General features: G+C 37.3%; 3 protein-coding genes across 19 annotated transcripts in view; 1 reads left to right on the top strand and 2 right to left on the bottom strand.

Annotated features, from left to right (window-relative positions):
- Positions 1–316: 316 nt before the first annotated feature.
- On the bottom strand, positions 317–17,354 carry WBP11 (WW domain binding protein 11). The gene is made up of 12 exons (XM_038576873.1): positions 17,194–17,354; positions 15,105–15,216; positions 14,606–14,637; positions 13,705–13,798; positions 10,188–10,384; positions 8,982–9,115; positions 8,574–8,773; positions 7,809–8,000; positions 5,113–5,214; positions 4,394–4,687; positions 3,219–3,401; positions 317–2,204 (listed from the first exon to the last, which is right to left on the bottom strand). Exons 2-12 carry the CDS (start codon positions 15,166–15,168, stop codon positions 1,771–1,773), a joined length of 1,926 nt encoding a protein of 641 aa, XP_038432801.1. The 5' UTR covers positions 15,169–15,216; positions 17,194–17,354; the 3' UTR covers positions 317–1,770.
- Positions 16,890–27,713, top strand: part of C27H12orf60 (chromosome 27 C12orf60 homolog) — a 31,281-nt gene continuing 20,457 nt past the window's right edge. For 2 of the 15 annotated variants that reach the window (XR_005379896.1, XR_005379897.1), the window contains exons 1-2: positions 16,892–17,936; positions 22,184–22,268. The gene's annotated coding sequence lies outside the window, so the exon portion shown is untranslated. The other 13 variants (XR_005379899.1, XR_005379900.1, XR_005379898.1 and 10 more) reach the window with 13 other exon arrangements.
- Positions 19,235–27,707, bottom strand: SMCO3 (single-pass membrane protein with coiled-coil domains 3). 3 transcript variants are annotated; one of them, XM_038576888.1, is made up of 3 exons: positions 27,385–27,707; positions 23,423–23,516; positions 19,235–20,544 (listed from the first exon to the last, which is right to left on the bottom strand). In XM_038576888.1, exon 3 carries the CDS (start codon positions 20,526–20,528, stop codon positions 19,851–19,853), a length of 678 nt encoding a protein of 225 aa, XP_038432816.1. In that variant the 5' UTR covers positions 20,529–20,544; positions 23,423–23,516; positions 27,385–27,707; the 3' UTR covers positions 19,235–19,850. The 3 variants fall into 3 exon arrangements, with proteins under 3 accessions (XP_038432816.1, XP_038432814.1, XP_038432815.1); XM_038576886.1 differs by having other exon boundaries at positions 23,423–23,642; XM_038576887.1 differs by lacking the exon at positions 23,423–23,516 and having other exon boundaries at positions 27,385–27,706.

The raw sequence follows: 27,713 nt of genomic DNA on the forward strand, positions 1-27,713 counted from the left end.
TTAAAGTATAATATTGACTTAATGATGATAGAATGGTGTTCCATTCCTAGCATCTAAATGATCAAATATTCAATTCACTTACTGGTTATACTAAATGACTATACTGAAAAAAAAAAAAAAAAAAAAAAAGCCCAGGGCACCTGGGTGGCTCACTAGGTTAAGCATCTGCCTTCGCCCTGGGATCAAGCCCCAAATCGGGCTCCATGCTCACAAAGGAGCCTGCTTCCCCCTCTCCCTCTGCCACTACCCCTGCTTGTGCTTTCAGGGTCTCAAATAAATTCTTAAAAAAAGAAAAAATCCAAAATGACCTATAGACTGGTTTGACAAGACTTGCTTTAATCTGAAAGAGTAATTTCCAAGAAAAGTTTCATACACAAAGGATCTCAGAAGAGAAATCTAAAAATCCATCAAGGAATCACTTGCAAGAAAATAAAAGCCTTATCATATTATTGTACTATTTTTTTTAGGATACCACCAATTTTTGATGACATGGGATCATGTGACAGGTATTTAAGATACAAAGTAAGAATAGGTATGTCTAGTCTAAACTCAATGCACACATTGTCTCACTGTGCATGTGTATCTTTGTTCATAAAATATTCATACTTTGGGCCACTGGCTAATTCACACAACTCCTTTAGCTTCAATACTCTCATCTATAAGATGGAAAAAATATCTGTGAAAATTATTAGGATTACTGGCTAGCTGAACTAGCTATTAAAGCACTTTTTAAAGAAAATGATATCAATGTAAATTAACAATATTGAGCATTCTTCATTTTGTCTTTTAATAATAAAAGCTCATAAAACTGACAAATTCAATAAAATAATAGTAGTCACCTTCTCTAGCTATCTAATAATTTAGACACGGTTTAAAAGAAGCTTTTCCCATCACTAAGCTCACAAAGCTCTGGAAAAGTAAATAATCCTTGAGAAGATTCATGTTCTATACAATAAATAACCTTTCAATTTCTCCAAAGCCAGTATAATCCCGAAGGAAAATAATTCTTTTCTTTATCCTTAAAATTTAAAACTTAGTTTTAACAATATTTTCAATAAGATTCTTATTCTGTACCAGCAATGGCAGTTCCCTAAAACAGATTTTAAATCCTTGCTTCTTTTCTGCCCCTAACACAGATACCATATTTATATATCATCACTAACACAGAGGATATCTTGGTGTAGAACATTTATTTATTTATTCCACGAAACACTCAAAGTTTAGGTCAGTGGGAAATAATTTTAATCAAAGAATTGTACATTTTCTTCCCACATATCTTGCTTTGTATTAGGAAATGACATTGCGATCCATTTCACTAAAATATTACAAAATATTTACAAGAAAATATTAAAATAACTCAAACACAAAAGGCAAGATGGGGTAAAATAAACTGTTTTTTTTTTTTTTTTTTCCAGAAATCTCTACTCCAGTGCCCACTGCACACAAGAAGAGAATCAAAACAAATAAGTAACAAGATCCCCTCGATCACAAGTTTCCAAAAAACTGGAGAAGGGGAACAAACCGGATGAAAACGGTGGTATGAAAGGGAATGGATGTTAGCAGCACTGCTTCAATAACCAATTTATTCTGAATGAAATAATCCTCTCTTATATGCAATAAATTCTGAACAAGGCTAAACTTTAGGATATTCCTTGAACTGAAATTTAAAAATACCCTGACAGTGAAAGTCGCTCTTTCACTAAGTTTAGTAAGAGCCTCTTTCCCCACCAACCTCTGGTATGAACAGAAACGCTCTGGCATTAAGAGCTGTCACAGTAGCCCTTCCATCTCTTTCATGAAAGCTTCATAAACATCATCCTTGGTCTGAACGGAGACAGGAACAGATGGACCAGATTTGGGAGCTGCTTTGGCAAGAGGCACAGCAGAATCATCCTCTGACTTTCTTTGGGGAGCAGCAGCAGCCCCTTTATTCTCCCGACGTACCCTTAATGCCGTGGGCACGAATCGAGTAATCTCTGCCTTGGGATTAGTGATCTGTGGCTTGGCACTGATGGTTGCTGTGGCTTTCTTCTCAATGGTGGCTGCGCTTGTATCATCCGCCTTGGGTCGCTGAATCAAGTTGGGTGGAGCACTTAAAACCCCCGGGTTGGGCAAGGGAGCTGGTGGGAAAAGCCCAGGTGGGGCAGGTCCAAGTGGAGGCACCAAAGGTGGGCGCATCATGCCAGGACGAGGTGGAGGGATGCCTAAATGAAGGAGAAAACAGGCAGGTGAACACCATGAGAAACAGAGGCTGACAATTTTTTAAACATGGGCAATTTACAGAAAACAAGCTGAAACTATGATGCTCAGGAATAGATTGTGATAGTAAGGAATATTTTACTGTGAAATAGTATTCACTTTCAGTCTATACCCCTGTACTTAGGTTTTCTTCCTGAGTAATGCACTGTCTTACAATACAAAGTCGACAACACTAACTGGTTTCAAGTATGATTTCAACTCTGAAAGCCCAAGACTCTACTCTAGCTGTATACTAGACATGTTATCAAGGCCAAGGTTGGGAGTTACATTCTCATGCATTATTTACTGATTTCCACACCATTCCTCCGCTGAAAAAGGTAACCCAATGGCCAGGAAATGAAATTTTAAACATCAAAGGACATGAATGTAACTAATCATGGTATGTTACCATCAATGGAAAAGAATTCAAGTCCTTTGATGGTTCAGACACCACCACTGTCATTTACCCAAAATTGCAGATTTGATTTTCTTCAAATGCCACTTTTAAGACTGAATAAAAATGCCAAATTTCGTGGAATCTAAGATACTATTGCTTATATAGACTCATAATTATTCCAGATACCATGGAGAGTCCAAGCTGGGGAGCTTCAAAGGAGGCCTTCACATTAGACTGGGACAGTGTAATAAACCAGAAATACACTGGTACACTATGATAAAAGCACATGGAAATGTGCCTTGTAATTTCAAACTTTAAGTTGGTACATATACTTAAGAAATATATGGAAATACATGGAATGACTTTATAATTGTCCCCCACCCCCACAAAACACACTACTCAAATGGAGAATCCAGTGCAAATACTCTGTGGAAGAACTCAACTTCAACCCAGGCCAAAAGCTGTTAAAAAACATCATTTTAGGATACCCTTTGACTTCAGGATATTGGTATGTGAAAATATGTCTTAGAGCAAATGAAATATATAATAGTTAAATTTTTGTAGTAGAAATTAAAAGCTTCACCTGGAGGTGCAGGGGGAGGTAGCCTTGGTGGGGGTCCCCGAGGAGGAGGGCCAGGAGGCAGACCTGGAGGTGGACCCGGGGGAGGGCCAGGGGGTCGGCCTGGTGGTGGGCCTGGAGGCAAAAGTCGGGGTAAAGGCCCCCGGAGTCCTGGCATTCCAGGGGGCCTCAGGAATGGAGGAGCTCCTGAAAAGAGAAAAATGACAAACTAATGTAAGAGAAATACATACCAAGTCGTAACTGGTATAAAGATAACTCGAATGTGGTCTGACTTAGCATTTTAACTTGAAATCAGGTAACTTCAAAAACTGATCAAAACACAGGTGGAAAAAGAATTCACTCAACAAATATCTGAGCACCAGAGATAGAGTGCTAAACTTGTTATGGATCATTTCTCTTTATTTCCCAGTACTGATAAAAAATACAGCTTTTTTTAAGCACAGCTCTGCTGGGCTAGAAACTGAACAAAGAGGAAAAGATTTTTAAGTGGGTTCAAAATAAGCTGAAAATGGATTATAAAGCAGAATGCTTTAAGCATTCCCCCTGAAACACAGGAAGATATGTAGGCAAGGATGACAGAAGATGACACAGGAGAGGTAATGTGCTTTGCAACACCAATCAAAAAGGGATGAACTCAAGCGAAGAAAGAAGAAAACCTAACTGGCCAACTGTAGGATGAAGGATTATAAAATCATAAATTGCCAAGTTCAAACTTCAAAACAAACTTCTCATTCTTATATGCCAAAGATTATATTAATACTGATCCCTTTTGTCTCTAAAGACTGACTTCCAACAATTCCCAACCAAGGAAGGATGCCTGATAGTATTTACTGCATCCTAATCTCATTAGCTATCAATTTTGAATTGGGTCAACTTGTCATTAAAAATAACAGTACTAAAGAAACCCCCAGGTTCAATACTCCTGTTTCTGCCTGCTAACCTCAGAGCTACAGAACCCTGCAAAGAGAAGAGCTTTGGAGGAAAAGAGGGCTGTCAGAAGTACTATGAACTGTGAACAGTGGTATAGGAATAAGTAAATTGTACTATCCTTTATCTCCTAGCGACTTATACTAGGAAAAACAAAACATCACTACTAATAGATATTTTCGGAATGACTTCGTCACTCTAATCACAGGTAGACTTAGTTAATTATTCACAATATATCAGTGTTTACTTACCTGGAGGTGGTCCAGGAGGAAGGCCAGTAGGTGGTCCAGGTGGCCGTAAAGGTGGAGCAGGTGGTGGTCCAAGAGGAGGTGGTCCTGGCATAGGAGGTGCTTGTATCTGAGAAGGAGGAACAGACTGTGGGGGAGCTTGCTGCTGTGAAGAAGTAGTAGATGTGCCGTCAGAAAGAGATTCCTCTTTATGCTGTTTCTGTGATTGCTTTTCTGCTTCAGAATCATCAGAATCATCTTCGTCATCATCCTCTGAAAATTCTTCTACTTCTCGTCCTTCCTCAGGGATTTCCTGACCTAGAAGAAATTTTAAACCAGGTGAAATGGAGTTGATTCATTTTTTACAGCCTGCAAAATAGCAATGCCTGCAGACACATGCTCAATTAAGTGCTTTTTAAAAATTAACAAGTAACTACCCTTCTTTAATAAACTAGATGTGAAGGAATCAAGATAGTATTCTACTCATCTATGCTACTGGAGCAGTGAAACAAGCCTGGGCTTTAGAACAAGACAGACCTGGATTTAAATGCCAGTTTAACCACTTACTAGCTGGGTAACTTTGGGCAGCTTAGTCTCCAAATGTCTCCAAACCTTAACTTTTAAAAACAAGGATTTATTACTTACTTCAGAGTTGTTGAGACACTAAATAGGAAAATGTATGTAAAGGAAGTGGCAGGAGGAAATACTCAAAAGGTGATTTCACTCTTCTTTCCCTGTCTTACCTGCCATTCGAAGCATCATGGCTTGAAGAGGAGTCAGCTCCTTCATGTTCTTCTTTTTCTTCCTTGATTTTCCAGGCATATCTGCAAATCTTACACTCAGACCTAAGGGGTAGAGGGAGAGAATAGGGTGGATTAGAACAACAAAACTCAGCAAATATTTCCTATATAATGTGATAAAGCACTAGATAGGATGCTGCTCACTATTTGGCAGAAGTTAAGTATAGAAAACAGCCATATAAAGAAAGTATAAGAAGTGCCAACTGGTGGTAAACATGTTATTGTGATTTAAAATCTATAAATTTCAAAAACTTAAAGAATACCATTAACATCTTTATGCCAGTAAAACTGAACACCCAGATAATAGACATGTCTTTAAAAAAAAAAAAAAAATTCTAAAAATTGGCCACAGAAGTGTTAAGACTACAACACATAAAATTGAAATGGTAGTTAAAAATCTATTTTTAACCTGGCCCAAATAATTTTATAAAGAAGTTCAGCCAAACATTAAATTACAGAAATTTCCTATAAAAGGGAACAGAAAAGATGGAATGCAATCCAGAACATATGAAGCTAGCACAACCTTGATACCAAAACTAACCAATTGTAAAATACAATTGACCACTGAACACAGGTTTGAACTGAGTGGGTACTTGCACAGTGGATTTTTTTGTGATACAGTACAGTACTGAGAGTGTATTTTCCTTAAAAATTCTCTACCTTACTTTATTGCAAGAATGTAGTATATAATACATGCAACAACAAAACGTGTTAATTGATTATTCATGTTATCAGTAAAAAATCTGGTCAACAATAGCTATTAGTAGGCTAAACTGTGGGGGACTCAAAGTTATACACAGATTTTTGATTGTGCAGAGGGTCAGTGTTCCTAACCCCCATGTTGTTCAAGGGCCAATTTTCTAACCACATTGAATCCAACAGTGCTTTAAAAGAAACACATCATAAACATATAGGGTTGGCCCCAGAAATGCAAAATAAGGTTGAACATTAGAAAAGCCATGAATAGAATTCATTACAGTACACAACTTAAAATCCATAACATCTCAACAGATGCTTATAAAATATTTATAATAAAAATTATTAGCAAACTTGGAATAGAAAGCACCTTTTTAACCTGACAAATCAGGCTATCCACTAGACACTATTAAATTAAACATCATGCTAAATGGTACGAAATTAGGAGCAGTCTTAGTTGGTAAACATTTACAAAGTTCCACGTGGGCAGGGCTTTAGTTTTATCTATTTTGTATTGTTGGTCTAGGAAAATTCCTTACATATAGTAAAAACTCAAATTTTAGTTGAATGTCAAATCACAGGATAGCCACTTTCAGCACACATCCATTGATAAGTATGTAGAAGTAAAACAAGTTGGCAGAAAAAAAGAAAAATGAGGCAAAGGATCACACGATGCCAGAGAAAAATGAAGCTGCTGTGGCTCTAAGAACTCTGTACTTTCTAGTACTAGCTCCTATATAAGTCGTCTATAATTTTTGTTATGAGCTCCATCCACCCCTTTAAGACAGCTTTTTGGTTTGCAACCACGATTCTTATGAAATATCAAAGCAAAGACTTGTCATCACTTCAAATACAAACATCAGTAGTATTACAAATACATAAATATGCTGTTGTAGACTACAAAAAACAATTTTGCTTTATTTTTAAAAGATCTTATTTATTTTAGAGAGAGAGCAAGCACATGTGAGCACTTGCATGTGTGAACAGGCGGCTGGCCTTGATCCCACAATCCTGAGATCATGACTTGAGCTGAAATCAAGAGTCAGATGCTTAACCCACTGAGCCATGCAGGTCCTCTGACAAAAATAATTTTAAAAGAAACTCAAAGACTGCAGAGGTGTGGCAGATTATACATTTTGTATTGCTCAGTATCTATCATGATGCTTAAACTTATCTTGATGAATGCCTTAACTACTTTTTAAAAGTACACATAACTCAGTTTGATTTATAATAATCAAATGGACATATATCATATATTATGGGTACTTCCATTAAATCATGAGTCTACTTGCAGGTGTACCAGAATTATAATTATGGTCTGGTTGATGTGAGACGAAATGAACATAGAAATTTAAATGGCTCCAGATAAAAACATTTAAGTAGGGGGAATCCCTGGATGGCTCAGCGATTTAGCACCTGCCTTTAGCCCAGGGTGTGATCCTGGAGTCCCAGGATCAAGTCCCACATTGGGTTCCCTGCATGGAGCCTGCTTATCTCTCTGCCTGTGTCTCTGCCTCTCTCTCTCTCTCTGTCTCTCATGAATAAATAAATAAAACCTTAAAAAAATATTTAAGCAGACTTACCAAAAAAACCCCAATGATATGGATATGGCTTTCTCAATCAACATAGTTACGTGGTTATTCTTTTGTTCCTATACAGACCCACAAGAGCCCATCTGTATGCTGTTGAATAGCTCTTTTTCTCTCAAAGTGAACTTTATTACATAGACTTCTTTATCACATACTCTGCTTAACTTTTTTCCCCTCACAAATGTCCACTGAGGACTATGTATCAAGAACTTTTGAGTTTTTTGATATAAAGATGAATAAAACTATGACCCTTCTTTTCAAGGTGCTCACAATTACTTTCACAGATACACTAATAAATCAGGACCTTCATCTTGTCTGCTACTATCAATACCATGAACTTTCATTTGCACATACCTGACTTCTTTTCTTCATTGTTGTCTCTCTCGTTATCATCACGGTGCACAAATTCATCCCCTTCACTTTCTCCATCTGACCTGTCAGTGTCACTGTCATCAGTACTGTCATCATGCTTATCTTGATCCATGTCCTCAGGATATCCGTCATCTTCACTGGTGCTGGAAACATCATCATCATGACCCCGTTGAGCTGAAAAGGGAGAAGGGAGCAGGAAACAAGATGACTGGATCCTCCACTTCATGGTATACCAAAACACAGAAAACTGCTAACTCAGAATAGCTTCATTATTTAAAATGACTCTGTATGTAATAGTTCTTCATATAATCTGACAATATTTCCGTTTGGTAATAGTTTTAAAATCTTTTTGATAATGTAAAATATTTAAAAAGTTTAAATTTGAAAACAAATTCTACTTAGAAACTGGTATACACACACACACACACACACACACACACATCAATGACTATATACAATTATGCTCTGGTGTGATAGCAATAAAACTGAAAAGGAAACAGGTATCCAAGGCTTAAGGAATCTCAAAAAAAAAAGCCTAATTTAAAACACAATAAATATTTCTGTACTTCCTAATGTGTGTTGGTTTTTCTTGGGTAAATTCTATGATTTATCCATCTGTTAGTAAGTATATGTAATCATGATTTATCTCCTAAGTTCTGAGGATGGTGAACAAGATGTTAAACAGGACCAACATAAAAAAATGACAGTGGAAAAGCTGCAAGAGCAAAAGGAACAGTCACTCCTTACCAAGTTCTGGGCTATATAACATGTCTTCATCCCGCCTGCGAGGGGGAAGATCTAGGGCAAAGCCCACTTTACGGCCATACATTTGCAAGACTTGAGGAGGTGGTGGACCAGGGGGAGGACCAGGAGGTTTTCTACCAGGGGGCAAACGTGGCACACCATGTCCAAGAAGAGGAAGTATAGAAACTGCCCGTGTCGGAGGTCTGTAAAGAAAATTTTACAGTAATAACATTAGCAATATTTATTTCTTCTTCTAAAATATGTTCAAGGGATTTCTTACCTCACATTTAATCAAGTAAGGCACTGCTTACATTCCCATTGCCTTTTAATTCCCACTGCAATAATTTTGGCAGTGGACAGTCAAAAGGTACTTTTAATAAATATTATTTAATTATGCTACTGCTTCCTCACCCATAGGCTGAGGTCTTTTTAAGGATGGAGGGTGGCTGGGCACCAGGAAGTGGAATGTCCTGGATCAAGATGTTGGAAGGAGCATGTGGCATATCTGGCAAGGGAATACTCTCCACTTCCACATGCTGAGCATTCTGAAACAGAGAAAAATCTTTCAATAGTATAAGAGCAACCCACAAACTCAACAGTTAAAATTCAGTATCTGCGGTTTCATAACCTGGATTTGCTTTCTACCTAACATTAAGTATCAGGAAAAACAAGAATATCAGTATTTGTCAACATTTCCAAAGTCTGTTGATGAATGGAAAGAATCTCTATCACCTTTAAAAGAAACAAAACTCAGCTGCTTTTCTCCCTTACTATTAACTTATCCTTTTGGGTTATGGTTAACTGTTAAAAGTATCTAGCACCAAAGCCATCCTTTTAAATATTCTGTATGATAAATAAGACTTATCAATTAACTTATAAATACTATATATCCAATGGTAGAGCTTGGATTTCTAAAATTAGTCTTTGTTGGATTTCTGCCACATACTAGCTATATGACTAAGCAAGTTCCTTGGTTTCCTTATCTGTAAAAGGGGACCTATACTACCTGCTTTGCAAAAATTATACCATTTGGTTTTTTTACATTTTTGAGACAAAATTCCCAGTGAAATTAAATTCTGAGTTTTGACAAATGCATCTAGTTCACATTTCTTCTCAATCATCCCTAACACTATCCCAAAGCAACCACTGTTAACAAACACTTTCATTCATAGATTAATTCTGCTGGTCCTACAATTTCATACAAATGGAATCCTAACTATGATAGAAATTCAACATGCTTTGAGATTTATCCATTAAATTTTTTTCTTAATTCCTGTTGTTTTGAGTATCAGAGCATTTCTTTATATTGCTGAGTACATTCAATTTTACAAATATTCTAGGTTGTTTATTCATTTTCCTATTAATGGACATCTGGGCTATTTCCAGTTTTTGGCTATTACTATACTGGCAGATGGATTAATTTCTCTTGTATAAATATACATCACTAAGATTGGTTGGTTCATGAGATAGTTTGACAAGAAATTGCCATGATGAAGTTTATTTGATAGGAAATTGCCAAGAGGAAGAAGTTCATCGTGACCAATTCTCCCATTAACAATTTTAAAAGCAAATCTAAATATAACATTTTAGTTTACCTCTCTAGAGAAACTTGATTACCTTGACAGCATCAAAATATTGGCTAAGTTGAGCCCTCTTCTGTTCATATTCCACTTCTAGCTTTCTCAATTCTTTGTAAATGTCTGGATTCTCTTTTTCATAGAGTCGTAGAATACGTTCAAAGGTTTCACGCAGCTTTTTACGCTTGTCTTTCAGCACCTTCTCATTTAACTGTGGTTGCTGCACTGGGTTAAACTCTGAAAGAAAAGAGCAGATATTGAGATTCAAAACAAAGAGTCACTTCATTTAGGGATCAACTAGCTATATCACTTAATAAAATCTCCTTTACGATTATACTTATTTATTCATGAGAGACACAGAGAGAGAGGCAGAGACACAGGCAGAAAGAGAAGCAGGCTCTATGCAGAGGGCCCAATGTGGGACTCAATCCCAGGTCTCCAGAATCACGCTCTGGGTTGAAGGCGGTGCTAAACCGCTAAGCCACCCAGGCTGCCCCATAAAATCTCCTTATATGATAAAGTTTTTAACAGGGATTTATATCTTAAATTTTATTAAATTAAATTTTATTTAATAAAATTTTAAATTTTATTAAAAAGAAGTGCAATAGGTATTTTTTTAAATTCCACCCCTTTAAGATAGCCATTAATTTTACTTTCTTTTCTAAGTCTAATGTCATCTAATTAGTTGATTTTCATCATTACTGTAAATTTTTATTACATAAAAATTACATAAAAATAAATTTTTATTTATGCTAACAACTTGCTATAGTATAGTGAGGCTTCAGCCAGACAGATTAATTATGTCACTTAATTCTGAGATCTTAGGCACTTGAATTCTCTTATGTTTAGCTTCTTCATCTGGAAAATGTGGACATCAACTACTCACAACAAAGCTTTGATGACTAAGTGATCACAAAATATCCTGTGGTGTTTAGCTTGCAGCTTAATTATTTTTATAACAGACTGATATTGTCTAACTACCATATAATTCTTTCTCTTTCCATGTGTTCAACAGGGGGCTTAATTTCAGGTCCTTTACCCCAAAAAGGATTATTAGCACAAGACTCCCGAGCTTGCTTGCTCAATTATACGTGCCTCCCTCTGTTCTCCTCACCAGTGACTGACTCAGAGATCAACTGGCACATGATTCAAGTTGAAACCAGATCATTCTCTGAGACTTTGTGAATGTGAGAGTGTGACGCTCCTTTACAGGAGGGATAAAATAAACCTAGAGTTGTAACCTTGTCTCCCACCAGTTCCAAGCACATATTCTTACTTCCCATCCCAAGCAGTTCATTAGCAATATGCTGAATGAAGCTAACAAGAGAGTAGACCAGGCAGATGAACAGTCTCAATAACCATACCTGTGTTTTCTAGGAAGGCTTCCTTCTGGGATTTTCCAATTATGGGAGTCAATATATGTATTTCTTCTGCCTAAACTAGTTTGCACTGAGCCCTGAACAGTATTCCCTTCTCCCTTTTCCTTTTTTTTTTTTTAAACATCTGGCGTTTATTTTTTTATTACTATTATTTTTTATTTATGATAGTCACAGAGAGAGAGAGAGAGAGAGAGAGAGAGAGAGAGAGAGGCAGAGACACAGGCAGAGGGAGAAAACAGGCTCCATGCACCGAGAGCCCGACGTGGGATTCGATCCTGAGTCTCCAGGATCACACCCTGGGCCAAAGGCAGGCGCTAAACCACTGAGCCACCCAGGGATCCCTCCTTTTTTTTTTTTTTAAACAGATAACAAGTTTAATTATCTTCTTCCCTAAATCCTTTTAACCTAGGTGATTTATTCAGAAGAGGATAGTCTTACATCATACACTATTCTTGGTGTGATTAATGAAAGTGTTGAATGCTTGAGTTTTAATCCCAGTTTGCTACTTCCTAATAGCATGACCTTGAGAAAAGTATACAATCTCTCTGTGCCTGAGTTTCCTCATCCATAAAATAGGTTAATACACCTACCTGAAAGTTGTTTTAAGGATTAAATAGCATATGGAAAAAACGGGTGCATAGCAAAATAAGAGCTCAATAAACCTCCATTACTACTATTATCTCCTTTTAAAACCACATAAATCAATCTGAATTTAACAGGTCATTTAATGTCTTGACACTCTAGGGATAACAATTGCCCACAGTAATATTTATTTATTTATTTATTTTTTAATTTTATTTTTTTTAAATTTATGATAGTCACACAGAGAGAGAGAGAGGCAGAGACACAGGCAGAGGGAGAAGCAGGCTCCATGCACCGGGAGCCCGACGTGGGACGATCCCAGGTCTCCAGGATCGCGCCCTGGGCCAAAGGCAGGCGCCAAACCGCTGCGCCACCCAGGGATCCCGCCCACAGTAATATTTAAACCAGAGGCAACAAATGGGATCAGTTAGAGCTGAACTGGGAAAGATTTGGGATCAAGCAATCTGATCCAGAACTAATTATTAAATAAAATTTAATTTAGCCCAGGCTAAATGCACAAGCTACATTACATTATTAAAAGAACCTCTAACACCATAACCCCACATAACTGGACTTTTTTATTTTTAAAGATTATTTATTTATTTGATGGGGGAGAGGGCACAAGCTGGGGGAGCAGCAGGCAGAGGCAGAGGGAGAAGCAGGCTCCCTGCTGAGCAGAGAGCTCATTATGGGGTCCACTCCCAGGACCCTGGGATCATGACCGGAGCCAAAAGCAGATGCTTAACCGATTGAGCTACTCAGGCGCCCCTGGATTTTTTTTTTTCAACCCATTTAATGTATTATTGAGATCCACTGTACCTTTTTCACCTACTATCTGATCTTTGGCAAACCACTTAAACTGAGTACCTTTGAAAACAAATCTTGTCAAGATCATTTCATTATGCAAAAAAAAAAAAAAAAAAAGGAGCAGGATGCAAAACAATTAAAAATCTCATGTTCTAATGTTAAAAATATTAGACAGGTTGCAATAAAATTTCCTATGGGAACATCACACAGAGAATTCTGAAGCAACTTGGAGGCAAGGATTATCTTGTGTGATTCCAGTTATGACAAAAAGTAGTGATACTGAAGATGTATGTGAAGAAACTAAGTAAAATCATTCAAAAAAATGTGAAAAAATGAGATATCCTAACGATATATATGATATTCTATAAAATTAGATTTTAAGTAGTTCACGATTTCTTCTACCACCTTACTTAGTGGGTCAAGTGTCTTATCTTCTCACTGGAAAAAATGGGGAACTGATAAATTCATGGTAGCCTAACATTTAGATTTACATGGTAGTTGCCAACATTAAAAAAATTAAAAACTCCAGATTTCAGTCTTCTCTCAACAACTAGTTCAAGCTAAATAACAGCATCCATCTTACTCTAGAGGAGATCCCCAGTGTGCAACTGCTCCCCATCATTCCATTGTTTTTCTGATGCTAAAACTAAACCCAAAGTGTCAAATGTCGTCATGCTTTTCTGTTTTTCTTATATCTGTGCTGCTTTACTCATTTTACCTGTTTGCCTGCCTCTGTGTATCAGACTATACCTCTGCTCTAAAATCTAGCCTTTTAAAATAAACTCTTACCCATTTCATCCAATTTCTCCATGTCCCGGATAATCTGTTTGGGATCCTTCATCTTCAAAACTGCAGCTCGTACCATCATGCGCTGTTTTTTGTTCTTAGGAAAAAAAAGAGCACTGTGTTAAAAAATTGGACCTTCCTGAACTTCTACTTCAATTTGCATCAAGAATCTATTTAAAATGAGTTGAACTTCTTGATTTCTGGTCACTTGTTTCAACCACCATAACAAAGCCATGTCATTTTTAGCTCTCAAAAAACGTTTCAACTTTAGACAAAAAGATAATCACTATTTAGTACATGTGCTTTCTAAGGCAAAGAGTTCTTTTAATTTTGTGAGATCTTTAGCAATTACTTAAATTAAGATTTTTTTTGGGCTAAATTCTAAAACTATATATACTAGAGAATAGTTTTACAGGATTTGATGCTAACCAGTGCAATAGGAAAAGTTCAATTAAAAACTATTAAAAATCTGTATTCTTTCAGGTATTAAAGAATGACACTAAAAAGTAAATACTGTCTTATTCTGGGAAAACACTTTGCCACAAACTCAATAGGTACACAATAAGGAAAACAAACCCACAAAGCTACTCAGAATCACATTTATTTTCACTCACTAAATCAGTAGCTTTTAACAAAGTAGTATGCTTTAATAGCGCAATAAAAAATCCTTTCAAAGATATCTATTTAACTCAGTGGGAAAGATAACCAAATATACAATATTAGAATATCATGAGCTTATCTGTAAAGTTATTTCAGTTCAGTTTCCAAGTACAGTATTTTGGCTTAGTAAATTTTATTGTTTGTTATAAGAAGCATAAAGTATCTTTTCTGACAAATAATTGTAAATGTTGTTTTAAAATCCACTAACACACTTAGGGGTAATAGGATGCTTCTGAAATCATACCTTCTTTAATTCTCTCTTCCGGGCTTCTTTTCCTTGAGAGAGACAGAGAAAATATAAAACTTTCAAATCCTGAACACTAGCATTTTCTCTAATTTAATACAAATAATAATTAATGGAGGCTATCCTGTGCATTGCAGAGTATTTAGCAGCATCTATGGCCTCTACCCACTAGATGCCAATAGCAGCCTTTAATTATGTCAACCAAAATCTTAGGAGATTTTTGCTTTAAGTTTCTCAACACTAGTCTGTCCAAAATTTCAAATACAAAAAGAAAGTTTCAAGCCAATTATACTTGGCAAGTCAATCAAATTAAAAGTATGAGTATTAATTTTCTTGCATGTTTAAAGCTTTCATCATGCGCCTACAACACTGGATAACTTTATAAAACTAACCTGACTCCTAGCAACGCTGATTTTATAATTAAGACATAATAGATTCTCCAGTGCTTGCAATTTTTATCACTCCTCTTCTTTATCATTCCACACCAATGGACACTTACGGGCTTGGTCTGTGGGGTTCATAAATTTTCCACTCTTGGTGGATGATGTAGATCTCCGTCCCATGTTGACAACTTATATGGTTTACCGGGCTCATTAAAAAAACAAAAAGCCCTGCAAAGACAAAGACAGAGTTTATTCTTCTGATAATTACAAAATATCTTCCTTCTTATATTACAAAATTTCTTTCTACCAATCTCTTGAAAAGTAACATTCCTTTTGTTTTTTTTTTAAAAAAGGTTTTATTTATTTATTTATTCATGAGAGACACAAAGAGAGAGAGACAGAGACATAGGCAGAGGGAGAAGCAGGCTCCCTGGGGGAGCCTGATGCAGGGACTTGATCCCAGGACCCCGGGGATCACGCCTTGAGCCAAAGGCAGATGCTCAACCATTAAGCCACCTATGTGCCCTAAAGGGTAACATTCCTTTGATTGTTAACTTTTTTTAATGGATCATGGACTAACTCTGAAATTGAAAAAAAAATCACAAACCGCTTTAACAATATAGGATAAACCATGAATATGAAAAGCCATAGTCCTTTTCCTACACCCTCCCCTTGTTTTTATGTAGGGTGAAAGAGGAATAAAAAGGGAATGGGGGGGATCCCTGGGTGGTGCAGCAGTTTAGCGCCTGCCTTTGGCCCAGGGCCCGATCCTGGAGGCCCGGGATCGGATCCCACGTCGGGCTCCCGGTGCATGGAGCCTGCTTCTCCCTCTGCCTGTGTCTCTGCCTCTCTCGATCTCTCTGTGTGACTATCATAAACAAATTAAAAAAAAAAAAAGGGGGAATGGGGTAATGATCTGGGTTCAACAACAAATGTCTCCCTTGTCTCTCCCCATGGAGAGAGAGATCTAATCTAATTCAGATTTAGTTCTAATTCACATGTAATTGTTGACTCGCAAGAGCTAACAACGTAACTAAGAGTGCAAATACTAAAAATGAAAGTATTACACGAAGAAGTGTCCAAAAACGTCAAGACATGAACTATTCTACTAGCACCTACTTGACTCCTGACTTCTATTTTTTTTATGGTAACCGAAAGGGATGACTGTGTTTCAGGGAAAATATCTTGCAAGTCAATATTTTTATTAACCTAAGACACTGCTATTTTACTTCTTTCTCTTATTCCGATTGTTTAACTTTTTCATACTTAACTCTTTTCCAACAATAAAGTTGACAAATTCACCCCCTTTAAAGCAGACTTTTAAAGGGTGTGAAAGGGACGATCATGAGGTCAATTTTTCCAGTAGCCCACACAATTAATTATAATACCCTCCCTTCTTCCTTGAAGATTTTGTCAGAAAAGTTCATTAGTTAACGCCTCTTTCAGCAAGTGCTCAAATGCCTTCATGTCTGCGAAACGCTTCAGAGCTGTTCCAGTGGCAACTAACTGACCCTGTCCAGGGTTTCCTTCTCAGAAAAAGTGGGAGAAGGTGAGAAGGTCGGCGGAAACAAGCGAAATTAATATAAATACAGCCTCTCTTCTTTTTTTTTTTTGATGGCCTGTGATCTTCCTTGCTGTCCCCTCTCAGTTACCCTCGGGCTCCCGTTCTGACCCTCCTCTCCCACAGGTGAAACAAAAAAACAGGTAGGAATTAGAAGAATTTCTACAGGAGACAATGCAGCCCTAGTCTGCACAAACCGCTTTTTGTCTAAAAGAGAAACGATAAGGAAATCGCGCCACAGAACCGGGGCGGGGCGGGGGGAACCCCTATACTGAACCGAAGAGGCCGGGGTTCAAGCGGGATTGAGCCCAGGTCCACCCAGAGAGACAGCGGCACCAGCAACTGCCAAAACCATAGAGACGGTCGATCCTGACTCGAGGAACATGAAGACGTCAAAGCTAAAGCAACCCGCCAACGGGCCGGCAAGAGGCGGCGCTAACCGACTCGGGCGAGCTGCTGCTTCACCGCTACAAGCCGCACCGCTCCGGGCTCCAAGATCCCCCGGCCCCCGACCCGGGAGACCCACGCCGCGGAGAGGAAGAACGGGGCAGAGGGGCCTGGTGTCCCCGAGGCAGCCGCAGGGCCCGGGGCCCAGACGGGAAAGAAAGATGGAGAAACGGAGTGAGACAACCCTGCACACTCACACTTCTGCTGGGTTCCTGGGACTGCGAGAAGCGGGGAGGGAACGATTCTCGGCCTCTTCTACTTCGTAGGGGCCTTCACCTCAGCCTGCCGGTCAGCCACCCAGCCACCGCCATCTTGAAACCTCGCGCCCCTCCGCCATCCTTACGTCACTTCCTATTCCTAAGGACCCAGGATCTTAGCGTTTCTTGGCCCTGGCACCATAGAGACGAACCAAGACCCCCAGGACCAGAGTCTCTTCCGCTCCACATCATACCGTATTGGTTGATTCAGTGCTAAGGGCCCGCCCCCATGGCGCAGAACCGCAGTAATTGACACTTCTTTAGACCAATAGAAAGAAAAACCTAGCGGGTCGGATAGGTGATTGGCTGATGAGAGGACTACTTTGCCTCTCCGACCGAGAAGATTTGACTTAATTTCCGGAAGCTCTTGTTACGGCTGTGCAGGATACCGGCCTTTTCGGGCCAGGGTGCTGTTTTGCGGACAGTCGGCTGGACTTGTTAGTTTTTGTTTTTTTTTTGTTCTTTGTTTTTTTTCCTGATGTAAGCAAGTGTGGTCTCTTGAGAGTGTCTGTCTGAAAACGGATCCCTGAATAACATTTGCTAGTGTGCCTGTTGCGCTTTGCTACCATCACGGCCGTTCCCAAGTTTATAGGCACAACAGAACGTTTGTAGACCTGAGCGAACGAATCATCAGTGCCCGTGTGAAAGTCCCAGATTGTTCGTAAACTATAGATTAATCTACGGTAATCTACAATAAGGGTTTTTTTTTTTTGTTGTTTGTTTTTTGTTTGTTTGTTTTTTGTTTTTTTTGAGGTGGAAATGGGATACGTGTGCAAGTTTTAAATTTACGAGTGACGAGGCTGATGGGTACTGGCTTCTGCCTTTCGGTCTTTACACCAGCGAGGAGTCCTTTAGGGTATCACTGTACCTATGTGCGGATTATCACTTAGGTGCAGTCTTCGTCCTCTTCCTTATGTCCACGACTCTTACCGCCCCCCCCCCCCACCTCTTCCCCTTAAGGGTAAGTTTAAACACTTAACAAATTTGACTTCTAAGAGATACCCTTTGTTGTCACTGATCTTAATATCCCTTATAGGAAAATATGGGAGGCAGAGGTCCGTTCTTAACTATCCTTTATAAACACTCCAAACTATCGAAGGAGATAACACGTTGGTTTTTAACAGCAGAATATTTACATGGTGCGCTTAAACGTTTATAATCAGTTCCTTACCTACACTAGCCTTTGTCTTAGCAAATTCTTGATTTGGTTTTAGGCCGAATCTTGAGTCCCAGAAAGAGCAATAACATGGTCTTGTAGTTCAGAAGTTGTAAGTTAGGTAATTAAAAAAAAAAAAAAAAAAATCAAACTTAATTTTTTTTTTTAATTTTGAAGATGAACTACTTTAGTTTTCCGACTAATTTTGAGAAGCAGTGACAGAAGAGAAAAATGAAGAGTACATCTGAAAAGTTGGTCTTTCATCTAGATTTTTAATTTTTGAGATACACTGAGCTCTTAAAACTTCGAGACATTTCTTGTACCTGGATGCAAGAATCAGCTATAACAAACACATTCTTGCACCAGCAACTTATTAATGATTTTGTAAGTAGAAGCTAAGAGTCACAATGGGAAGTTATTAGTTGGTGAAGGATTTAGAAAGCACTTGTGTGTGCAGATATTAGCTGAACCAGTAGGCCTCCTTAGCCTCTGGATTTTTCTGAAATCAGGTAATTAATGAAATGGGCCACCTGAAGTTTTATGAAGCAGAAACAGCTTCCTTCATCCTGCTGTTGTAGAAAATGAAATGTCATTTTTTTAAAACTCGTGGAGGTAATATATTACGACTCCTTTAAATGGCAAATTCCTAAAAGAGTAACAACTTCTCCCTGTATCCTAAACACATTTTATGCACGTGTAGATGGGATTTGCATGTTTGTTTTTTTTCAATGTCCCAGAGTGTTCAAACATTCATATGAGGGTTATTTAATCATCGCACCACTGTTGGCCAGGGTTGATTGCAATGACAGAAACAGAACCTTTATCTTTTTAGTTTTAGCTTTTATCTCTTAAAAAATCCATTCAAATTTATAAGGTGTAATTAGTAGAAGTTACAGAACCATTGTGTCCTTTTATCACTGAAGTAAATTGTTACAACCCATATGCCAGTGTCTCCCAGTTTATTAAAAATTAGCCTTAAAAACTGAGGGTCAAAATTATGGTAGTATTTCTATTTCACTCAAAGTCCACAGTTAGTGTCTAGGCAGAAGTTACTAAGTACATCCCCTTAGTACTAAATGATGTCTGAAGCTAGTGGTAGAAATAAAACTCTCCTCATTCAACATAAATTTTGATGATTTGGGGAGTTAGAAAAGGGAAAGGTAATCCCCACACCCATAGCATTTAACCTAAAGTTGATCTGGTAGAGCAAAGTAAGAAGCATCCTGGGATATAATCTTTTACCTCTAGCACCAACCAATGTAGGCATTTGTTGTTGATACAAAACTCTGGAGTCTTCTAATTTTAGCATCTCTTAAAACATCTTTCCAAGTTGTTAACTGTATTTCTGTCCATGTTGGAAACATACAGAAAATGAACCTAATCAAAGGAGCAAAACACTATATTGAGAAGTAGAAAACTATTCCAGGGGCACAGTGGCTGTTCATTTCATTTGCTGTTTCACTGTGTTGGTGACCTCAGTAATGGCATGATGATATTTTTCTGAAGCTGACTTGAATTCCACCAGATGCGTCTCATAACTTTTAATGGCTGCTTGAAGCTGTGTTTTCTCCACTGCTCCCAGGATGGCACGGAAGATCATATCTATGCCAAGGCCAAGAACAGCAACTCCTATACTACCAAGGAGAGAAGCACCAATTTGAGCTAACACAGTGACCAACTTGTTAATGATGCCAGTTGTGACATTTGAGCCTACAAGTTTAACAGCGACTGCACTGGCTGCAGAAGTAGCTTCTCCCAGGATGACTGAAATGACCTTTTGTACTATTGCAATTTTCTCTGTTTCCTTTTCTTTAATATCTTGAAGTTTTCTGTAGAGGGTTGGCTCTAGTTTATCTTTTAGGGCTTCATCAACCTTTTGCAATTCCTTTTGGATTTTCATCATGGCTTGGATGATGATATCACAGTTTTCTTTGATGGTCCCATCTCTTTTCATCTCAATGGAGGCCAGCTTGCACCCCAAGTGCATGTTTAAAACCCCAATCAGCTTATTGGTGGCATGGAAGCTATCAGATAGGCAATCAAGTAGCTGCTGGTGAAGACGGTTTACTTCTTGCCTTCTCCGTGGGTTTTCTGGATAGAAGAAGTCACTCTGAGCCATATTTCAGATACAATCTCTGAAAAATAAAGTCGTAAATCCTCACTAAAAATTTTGAAAAATGTCTGCTGTCTGTGTGCATTTGACCATGAATCTTACTTTACAAGTGGAAAAAAGCACTGTGCTAAGGAATTCCTCAGAAAATTCAACAGGTTCTTCAAAACAGTTTTTATGAAACTTAGTTTATATAAATATGGGAAACAATGCAACCTCCTGATGCATTAATTAAGGCACTAATTTTTTGTGGTTGAGAGAAATCCTGGATAGGAAACATGTGTTTATCAAGCATCTGATTAATAATAAATAAATGTGATTATTTCCAAGTCATATTTAATAAGGTTTGACATAGACTGCAGTTTGATATGGTTAGGTCTTGATTACCAATACTCCTTAATTTTCCCAAACCCTAGTCACCATACTGAATAGATCTACCAGATTGATTTCTCTAATATTTGGAGATAAATTAGTAGGGCCAGAAGAATATTAAGATCTCTGAGTTTACAGGGCTATTAATATCTAATTTTGTTTATATACTGTTATCTTAATTTATAATATTCCAGTCACTCTATATGTCTTTACAGGCAAATTATTTGTTCTCTAAGCCTATGGACATTAAAGACAATACACATACTAGAATCTTTACAAAAAATTTTCATGTTAAGCGTATGTATTCAAAATTCTTTAGATTAAAATTCGCTTGGGGAGAGTGAGACCATGGTGCAGGGGACAGTACAGTTATAACTATCTGTGGTCTCCATTTGCAAAGCTTATAACTTAAATTATTTAGACTGGCTTATAATGCACTTGGGCACGATGGAGATTAGTTAGAATTAGCCTTAGTAAGAAGATGATGCCGTTTCACGAAGGTATTAAAAAATAAGTAGCAAGAGTACACCATAGAATGAATAAAATGTATCAGGTAGGAGCCTTGTGTCTGTTCCACTGGCTCAGAGAAAAAAAGCACAAGCATCTTCCGAGTTTATTTGGGTAAAAAAGTTTGAGCCCTGGTAGAACAATGTCACAATATGCATACCTTGAATAGGCTTACTATGTGCCTGGCACTTTTATTTTTAAACTCTTGGGAGAAAAGAGAAAATGAAATCTGTGTGGGAGCTGGCACATTCTCTCGTAAACAACATTCTGATGAATTTGGCCCCTATCTATTCCGAGACCATGGCTGCTAGCCTAGATATGGGGACTCTCATAAGCATGGGATGAAAGAATGAAGATATTTTTCTCTCATGAAACATGAAAATAGCCTATCCTCCAAGTCATAAAAATATAAGTTGGAAATAGAAAGGGGAAACATTTTTTTTTTAAAATGGATTGGAAACATAATCATTTATGTTGTTCAGTTTAGAAAAATGCCTTGGTACCCCTGATAGGATAAACCTTATCATGGTCAGAAATTCATTTTTATCTTTGGTTCAGATCCAGCACACACACACACACACACACACACACATCCACGTGTTACACAAATTTCCACAAAACTGTACTTAGAAAATAATTTCATTTAAAAAAATTGTAGAGGGTTTGTTAAATATTCCCCAGCTCACCTCCTTTGGGTTGCAAACTGCACAAATCTGAACTTTGATTTCTTTGTTTTATCTTCCAGAAATTTTCTATTCAACTTTTTCTCTTTTTTTGACTCCTAGTTCTCAGATATTATCATGAAGTGAAAACTCCAGTTTCTGACTGAGTTTGGAAGACCATCAGCAACATTCCAATTCAGATATTTAGGTGAGAGGAGTCTTTCTTAGCCTGAGAAAGTGTAAAATATCTCTAGCAGCTATCATCTGCTCTTATCTGAAGGCATAGCTTCCAGAAAAGATATGTGGTTCTATTTGCCTAACAAAAGGAGAGATGAGCCTTCCTCCTGAATGAGTAGGTTGAATGCTTCCAAATGGTCAGTTTCTTCCCAGTTAACTCATTGTTTTAACACACCTTGACAAATTAATCATAAAATAAAAAATCAGGATGCTATTTACTTGAAGAGAAAATATACCCAGATCCCACACAGATATAAAAACTCCATTTTCTCTTTCTTTTCTCCCCAGAGTTTAAATAAAATTAAACAAAACTAAATAGGTGAGATTTCTTATTTTTTTAGAAAAGTAATAATGGGACTTTTCTTCCCCAAATATTAAAACATTATAAAAATAATATTTAGTATTGTATAGGTACAAGAGTAGATGGAATCATGGAACAAGATAGTTCTGAAAACAGACCCTTCTATACATTTAATACATAATGAACATAGACTCTCAAATTGATAATAATTGAAATTATTGTTCTATAGATGTTCTTGGCATAATGGGCTAGTTTTGGGGGTGAAAAATTAATTTTAAGAAGTTAGTGTAATGTCTGTAAAAAAATGATAAAACAGCCAGAAGAAAGTGGATAATTTTCAAATGTCTATATGGAGGAGGGCTTTATAAGTTTAAACCCAAAGGAAAAAAAGTCTCTCAAAAATTTGACTAACAAAGATGACCATACCATGTAAAAAGAACTAAAAAGAAATTGGGAAAGGTACACAAAAAATGAAGTATGAATTTCTAAAGACTATTGCTATCAATAAGAAAAACAGTAGTTATCTAATAGCTAAATGAGCAAACAACTCCAGACAATAAAAGAATAGTAGCTAATTAAATTGATGAAAAGAGTTCAATCAAAGATCACAAATCAAACATCCAGCCCTTTTTCAATTATATTTTCTTTCTTTTATATAACCAACCATGGCCCGGCACATGTACTTTTATACTCTTCTTCCCAGTTTCCAGATATCAATCTATAATTCTGTGCCAGTAACAAGTTTGAGTAAGACATCATGATGTGCTCTGAATTACTTTTCAAATCAATGAAAAAGGACTTTTATTTTTCTGAGTTGGACTTACCTTCCTAGCTCCTTTTCTCTTGGTGAAGGGCTTTGGGAAGATTCCTTATGCAAATAGATCTTCAGCAGGCCTGCCAGCTGATACTTTTCCAGTACTGAATACAGTTCAAAATTATTTCCATCGCAAGGATGAGATAAATGTTAGAGAATTAGGTGGGGGAGAGGTAGGATTTGAAGGTGAAACTAATGAATTATTTTTGGACAGGTGAAATTTGAAGAGCCTGGTGAAGGAAACAGTTTAATAATTAAGTAACAATCTATCTAATGGACTAGTCCCTTACTATGTATTAGATAACATGCTGGGCTCTATGGAACACACAAAAATGAAAAGGACATGGTCCCTGCTTTTATGGCATTTTTATCTAGTTAGGTAGTCGAGACAGACTTAAAACGACATGTTGAGTTGAAAGTAAAATGTCCTTTGAAATTATAAGGTTGGTGGTTGATTTGTGCAAATTCAAATTTCAAACAACCCACAAGTTAACATGTATTAACACTAGGGCCATATGGAAACATTTAGTCATCTGGGAAGGTTAATAACTTGTACCCTTATCAAATTGTTACTCTTAATATGTACTTGATATTTATTTATTTATTTATTTATTTATTTATTTATTTATTTATTGATAGATTTATTGATAGATTTATTTATTTATTCATGACACAGAGAGAGGCAGAGGGAGAAGCAGGCTCCATGCGGGGAGCCCGACGGGGGGAGGGGGGGAGCTTGATCCCAGGTCTCCAGGATCAGGCCCTAGGCTGAAGGCGGTGCTAAACCACCGAACCACCTGGGCTGCCCTGTACTTGGTATTTAAATGAGAGGTTATACACCACGTGGAAAAAGTTAGCCTTGTACTGCATTTCCATTATTGCCCATGACAATTTAGCTCTGACTCTCAAATTGCTTACTTCACTCAGCAAAACAAAAGCCTTGCAATTAGTTGGAACCACCTTTCTTGAAGATCATAGCTGTTACCTACGCAAGCCTCAAGTGATGTCTTACCAACAATATATAGTATTCACCTAAGAGGAGTTCTGGGCCATATACTTTTCCCTATCTTACTACATTTTCAGGGATGACCTTTTAAATATCAACTTTAAAATTCAGTCTTTTAAAAATCATTTCTTTTGGGGCACCTGAGTGGCTCAGTTGGTTGAGCATCTGGCTCTTAGTTTTGATTGAGGACATCATCTTCCATTCCTGAGACAGAAGCCTGTGTTGGGCTCCGAGCAGCTGGGAGTCTAACTGTTCCTTTCCCTCTGCTCCCCAACCCCCTCCATGAATAGATAAAATCTTAAAAACAAACAAACAAAAAACAAAACAAAACAAAACAAAAACAAAAAACAAGAATCTTTTTTCCGTGTCCAACACAGAGCTTGAACTCAAGATCTTGAGGTCAACAAGAGTCATGTGTTCTGCCGACTGCGCTAGCCAGGCACCCCTTACAAGTCACTTCAAAGTCACTTTATAAATGAATTTTAAAGATTGGTGCCTACAGGTAGCTAAATGGTATTCTCAATCCATTTCTTACTACTTGCACCTTTGGGTGGTAAATGTGATTTTTACATTATCACGTGATAGTGCTCCCTGTCTGAAAAATTCGCTTTGCACAGTTACCATCCACTTCTGAACTGCAGAGTTTGTACTGTTATTTGAGTATTTTATTGCTATGGTTCATGAAGGCTCTAAAGTGCCCTAGGGCGTGCTGACGGAGAATTGCTGGCCAGCAGGCGGCGCTCCTGTCTCTGGCATGTCTCTTTCACCCCAGCGGTTGCTGAAACAGTTGTGCTTTCTTGTTGCTCTACTTGATTGTGGGTGCGTAAAATTTTCTTTGATGAGAGAGTTCTGTTGCCAAAAGGAAGTTTGGAAATCACATGTATTTTGACTTGTTATTTCAATAAAAAAGAAACTTGTTAATGCCGACACCAGTGGTCAGCCTGGAAATGGAGATTGGAATGGAAACAGAGTAACTTCAAATAGATTCTTAACAAAATTAACCTTGTCAATATTGTTGCAACGAGAAGTCAACATTCTCGAGCGTCTAAGAAATAGTAGAAATATATTGATGATTGTATCTAAAAGTTAAAATTTATGTGATACTATACAGTTATTTTAGATTTTGGGGGGAAAAATGCATTGATTATCACATATTCAAATGAAAAATTCTCAGGATACTTTTGCAAATAACAGTAGCTAAATGTCAAATGTTACAGAAATTTAAAGAGGGAAATACACTTGAGGTGTTTAGAGGAAGCTTCATGGAGAAAGTGACATGTGATCTGTGTTTTGATAGATGATAGAATTATAACATGAAGAAATTGAAAATAAAAGATTTGATTTAAAAAGTACTTTAAAGCACAAGATCAATATAAACACTTGAAAAAAAAAGAAGGAAAAACACCCATAAACCTACCATCTTAATTTTTTTGGTTGTTCCTTTCTAAGGTTTGTTTAAATGTATAATTATTTTTACAAAGTTGTAATAATAGTGTAAATAAAGTTTTCATCTTATATTTATTTACTTAATCATATTTTCAGGTTCCTGATTTTATAATAATTTTATTATACAAAGTATTCTATAAGATATCTACCATAATTTAATAAATACCTAATTGTTTCCCTATCATAATATTGTAGTGGGCCTTTTAATAAACATTTCCCCCCTCCTTTTCAATTATCTGGATTATTTCCTCAAGATAAATTTCCAGAAGAACTATATAATCATTGGGAATTGAAGTTTTTATTACTTTTGATATGTATTGCAAATTGCATTCCAAAAGCTTTTACACCATCATCAAAAATAAATTTTTGTAGAAAGGCACTATGTGTGTTTCAAAGCCAAAGACAGTTCTATTGAATACTGTTATTTTGGGAGGCACAAAGTTACATTTCAAAAAGAACAGTTTTTGCTTTTGTAGAAATACATAGTGAATAGGTCAATGATGAAATGATACCCATGATCTCTGAGATTTGCTTCCAAAAAATCTGGGAGTGTGGAGTAGGGTTAGGGAGGAAATAAGATCAACCTGTTGTCATAATTTTTGAAGCTGGGTTCTGGGTATATGACAGTTTATTATTTTATGATCTCCACTTTTATGTATTGTTGAGCTTTTCCCATAGTGACAATTAAAGAAAGAGAGACAAAGAAAACATGTCTCAGCCTCTAATGTTTAGTCATTAGTGCTCCCTGAGGTTTTAAGCTATTCTGTGCTGCCACTATCCTCACTATCCATGTTGGGTCCAGCTATCCTGCAAAGTTCACTTTATTTGGGAGTTTGGGGATAAAGAATAGATGAAACCAGAAACTTTTCAAAAGAAAATAACAGCTACTAACTAGTTCGGAGAGTCTTCTTTAATTTAAATAAAAACCCTGGCTTTTTTTTTTTTTTTTTAAACCCTGGCTTTTAATTAAAAAAAAAACAAAAACAAAAAGTTGATAATGATGTGATGACACTCTTTCTCATATAAATTCTTCTAAAGAAGATTCCTGACCTTGCCCTCAAGTAGATAACAGTCTATTTGGAGACAGGTGACATTTAAATGTAATTTATAAGGGAGCAGAAACACTATAAATTAGTGAGTATCAGATTGCACATTTCTTTCACTGATGCTGAGTGCTTGTACTGATGTTAGAGACATAAAAAGGAATGTTACAATCCATGTAAACAATACACAGGTGTCATTTTGTCCTTAATCCTTTCTAAATTTGATATCTTTACTGCTTCGTCTTCCCCTCTGACTTAATCAGTCATATAAGCTGTTAATTTTCTTCTTTATCTGGTGTCTTCAGAGAAATAAATAATTACAAGGAAGTGCCAGCACCCCTCCTAAAACAAAGTCATTTTGTGACTTTATCACATTTATGGCTAGGATTGAAGATTAACATGTTACCTCAAATACCCTTTAATCCGGAGAAACAGAATTATCATATCAATACAAGTAGAAATATCCACATTGCTTACCTTGCCGTGTTTCTGAGTTCAGTAGTCCCAGCAGTTGGTTTAGGAGCATTGTTGAAGAGCTTTCTCATCTGGTTTCATCTGGGTGTTTCCATGGAATGTGATGACTTACAGCCTTTGCTAGTCTCTGCTGGGTCCCTCTGCCTGTCTGGTTTATAGCGTACTTCTGCATTCCTAGTTCTCAGAATTCTTCTGTTTCCTGTATTAATATAAAATAAGTATGGGGATCCCTGGGTGGCGCAGCGGTTTGGCGCCTGCCTTTGGCCCAGGGCGCGATCCTGGAGACCCGGGATCGAATCCCACGTCGGGCTCCCCGTGCATGGAGCCTGCTT

This window comes from Canis lupus, chromosome 27, assembly GCF_011100685.1.
Source record: "Canis lupus familiaris isolate Mischka breed German Shepherd chromosome 27, alternate assembly UU_Cfam_GSD_1.0, whole genome shotgun sequence".
NCBI classification, from domain to species: domain Eukaryota; kingdom Metazoa; phylum Chordata; class Mammalia; order Carnivora; family Canidae; genus Canis; species Canis lupus.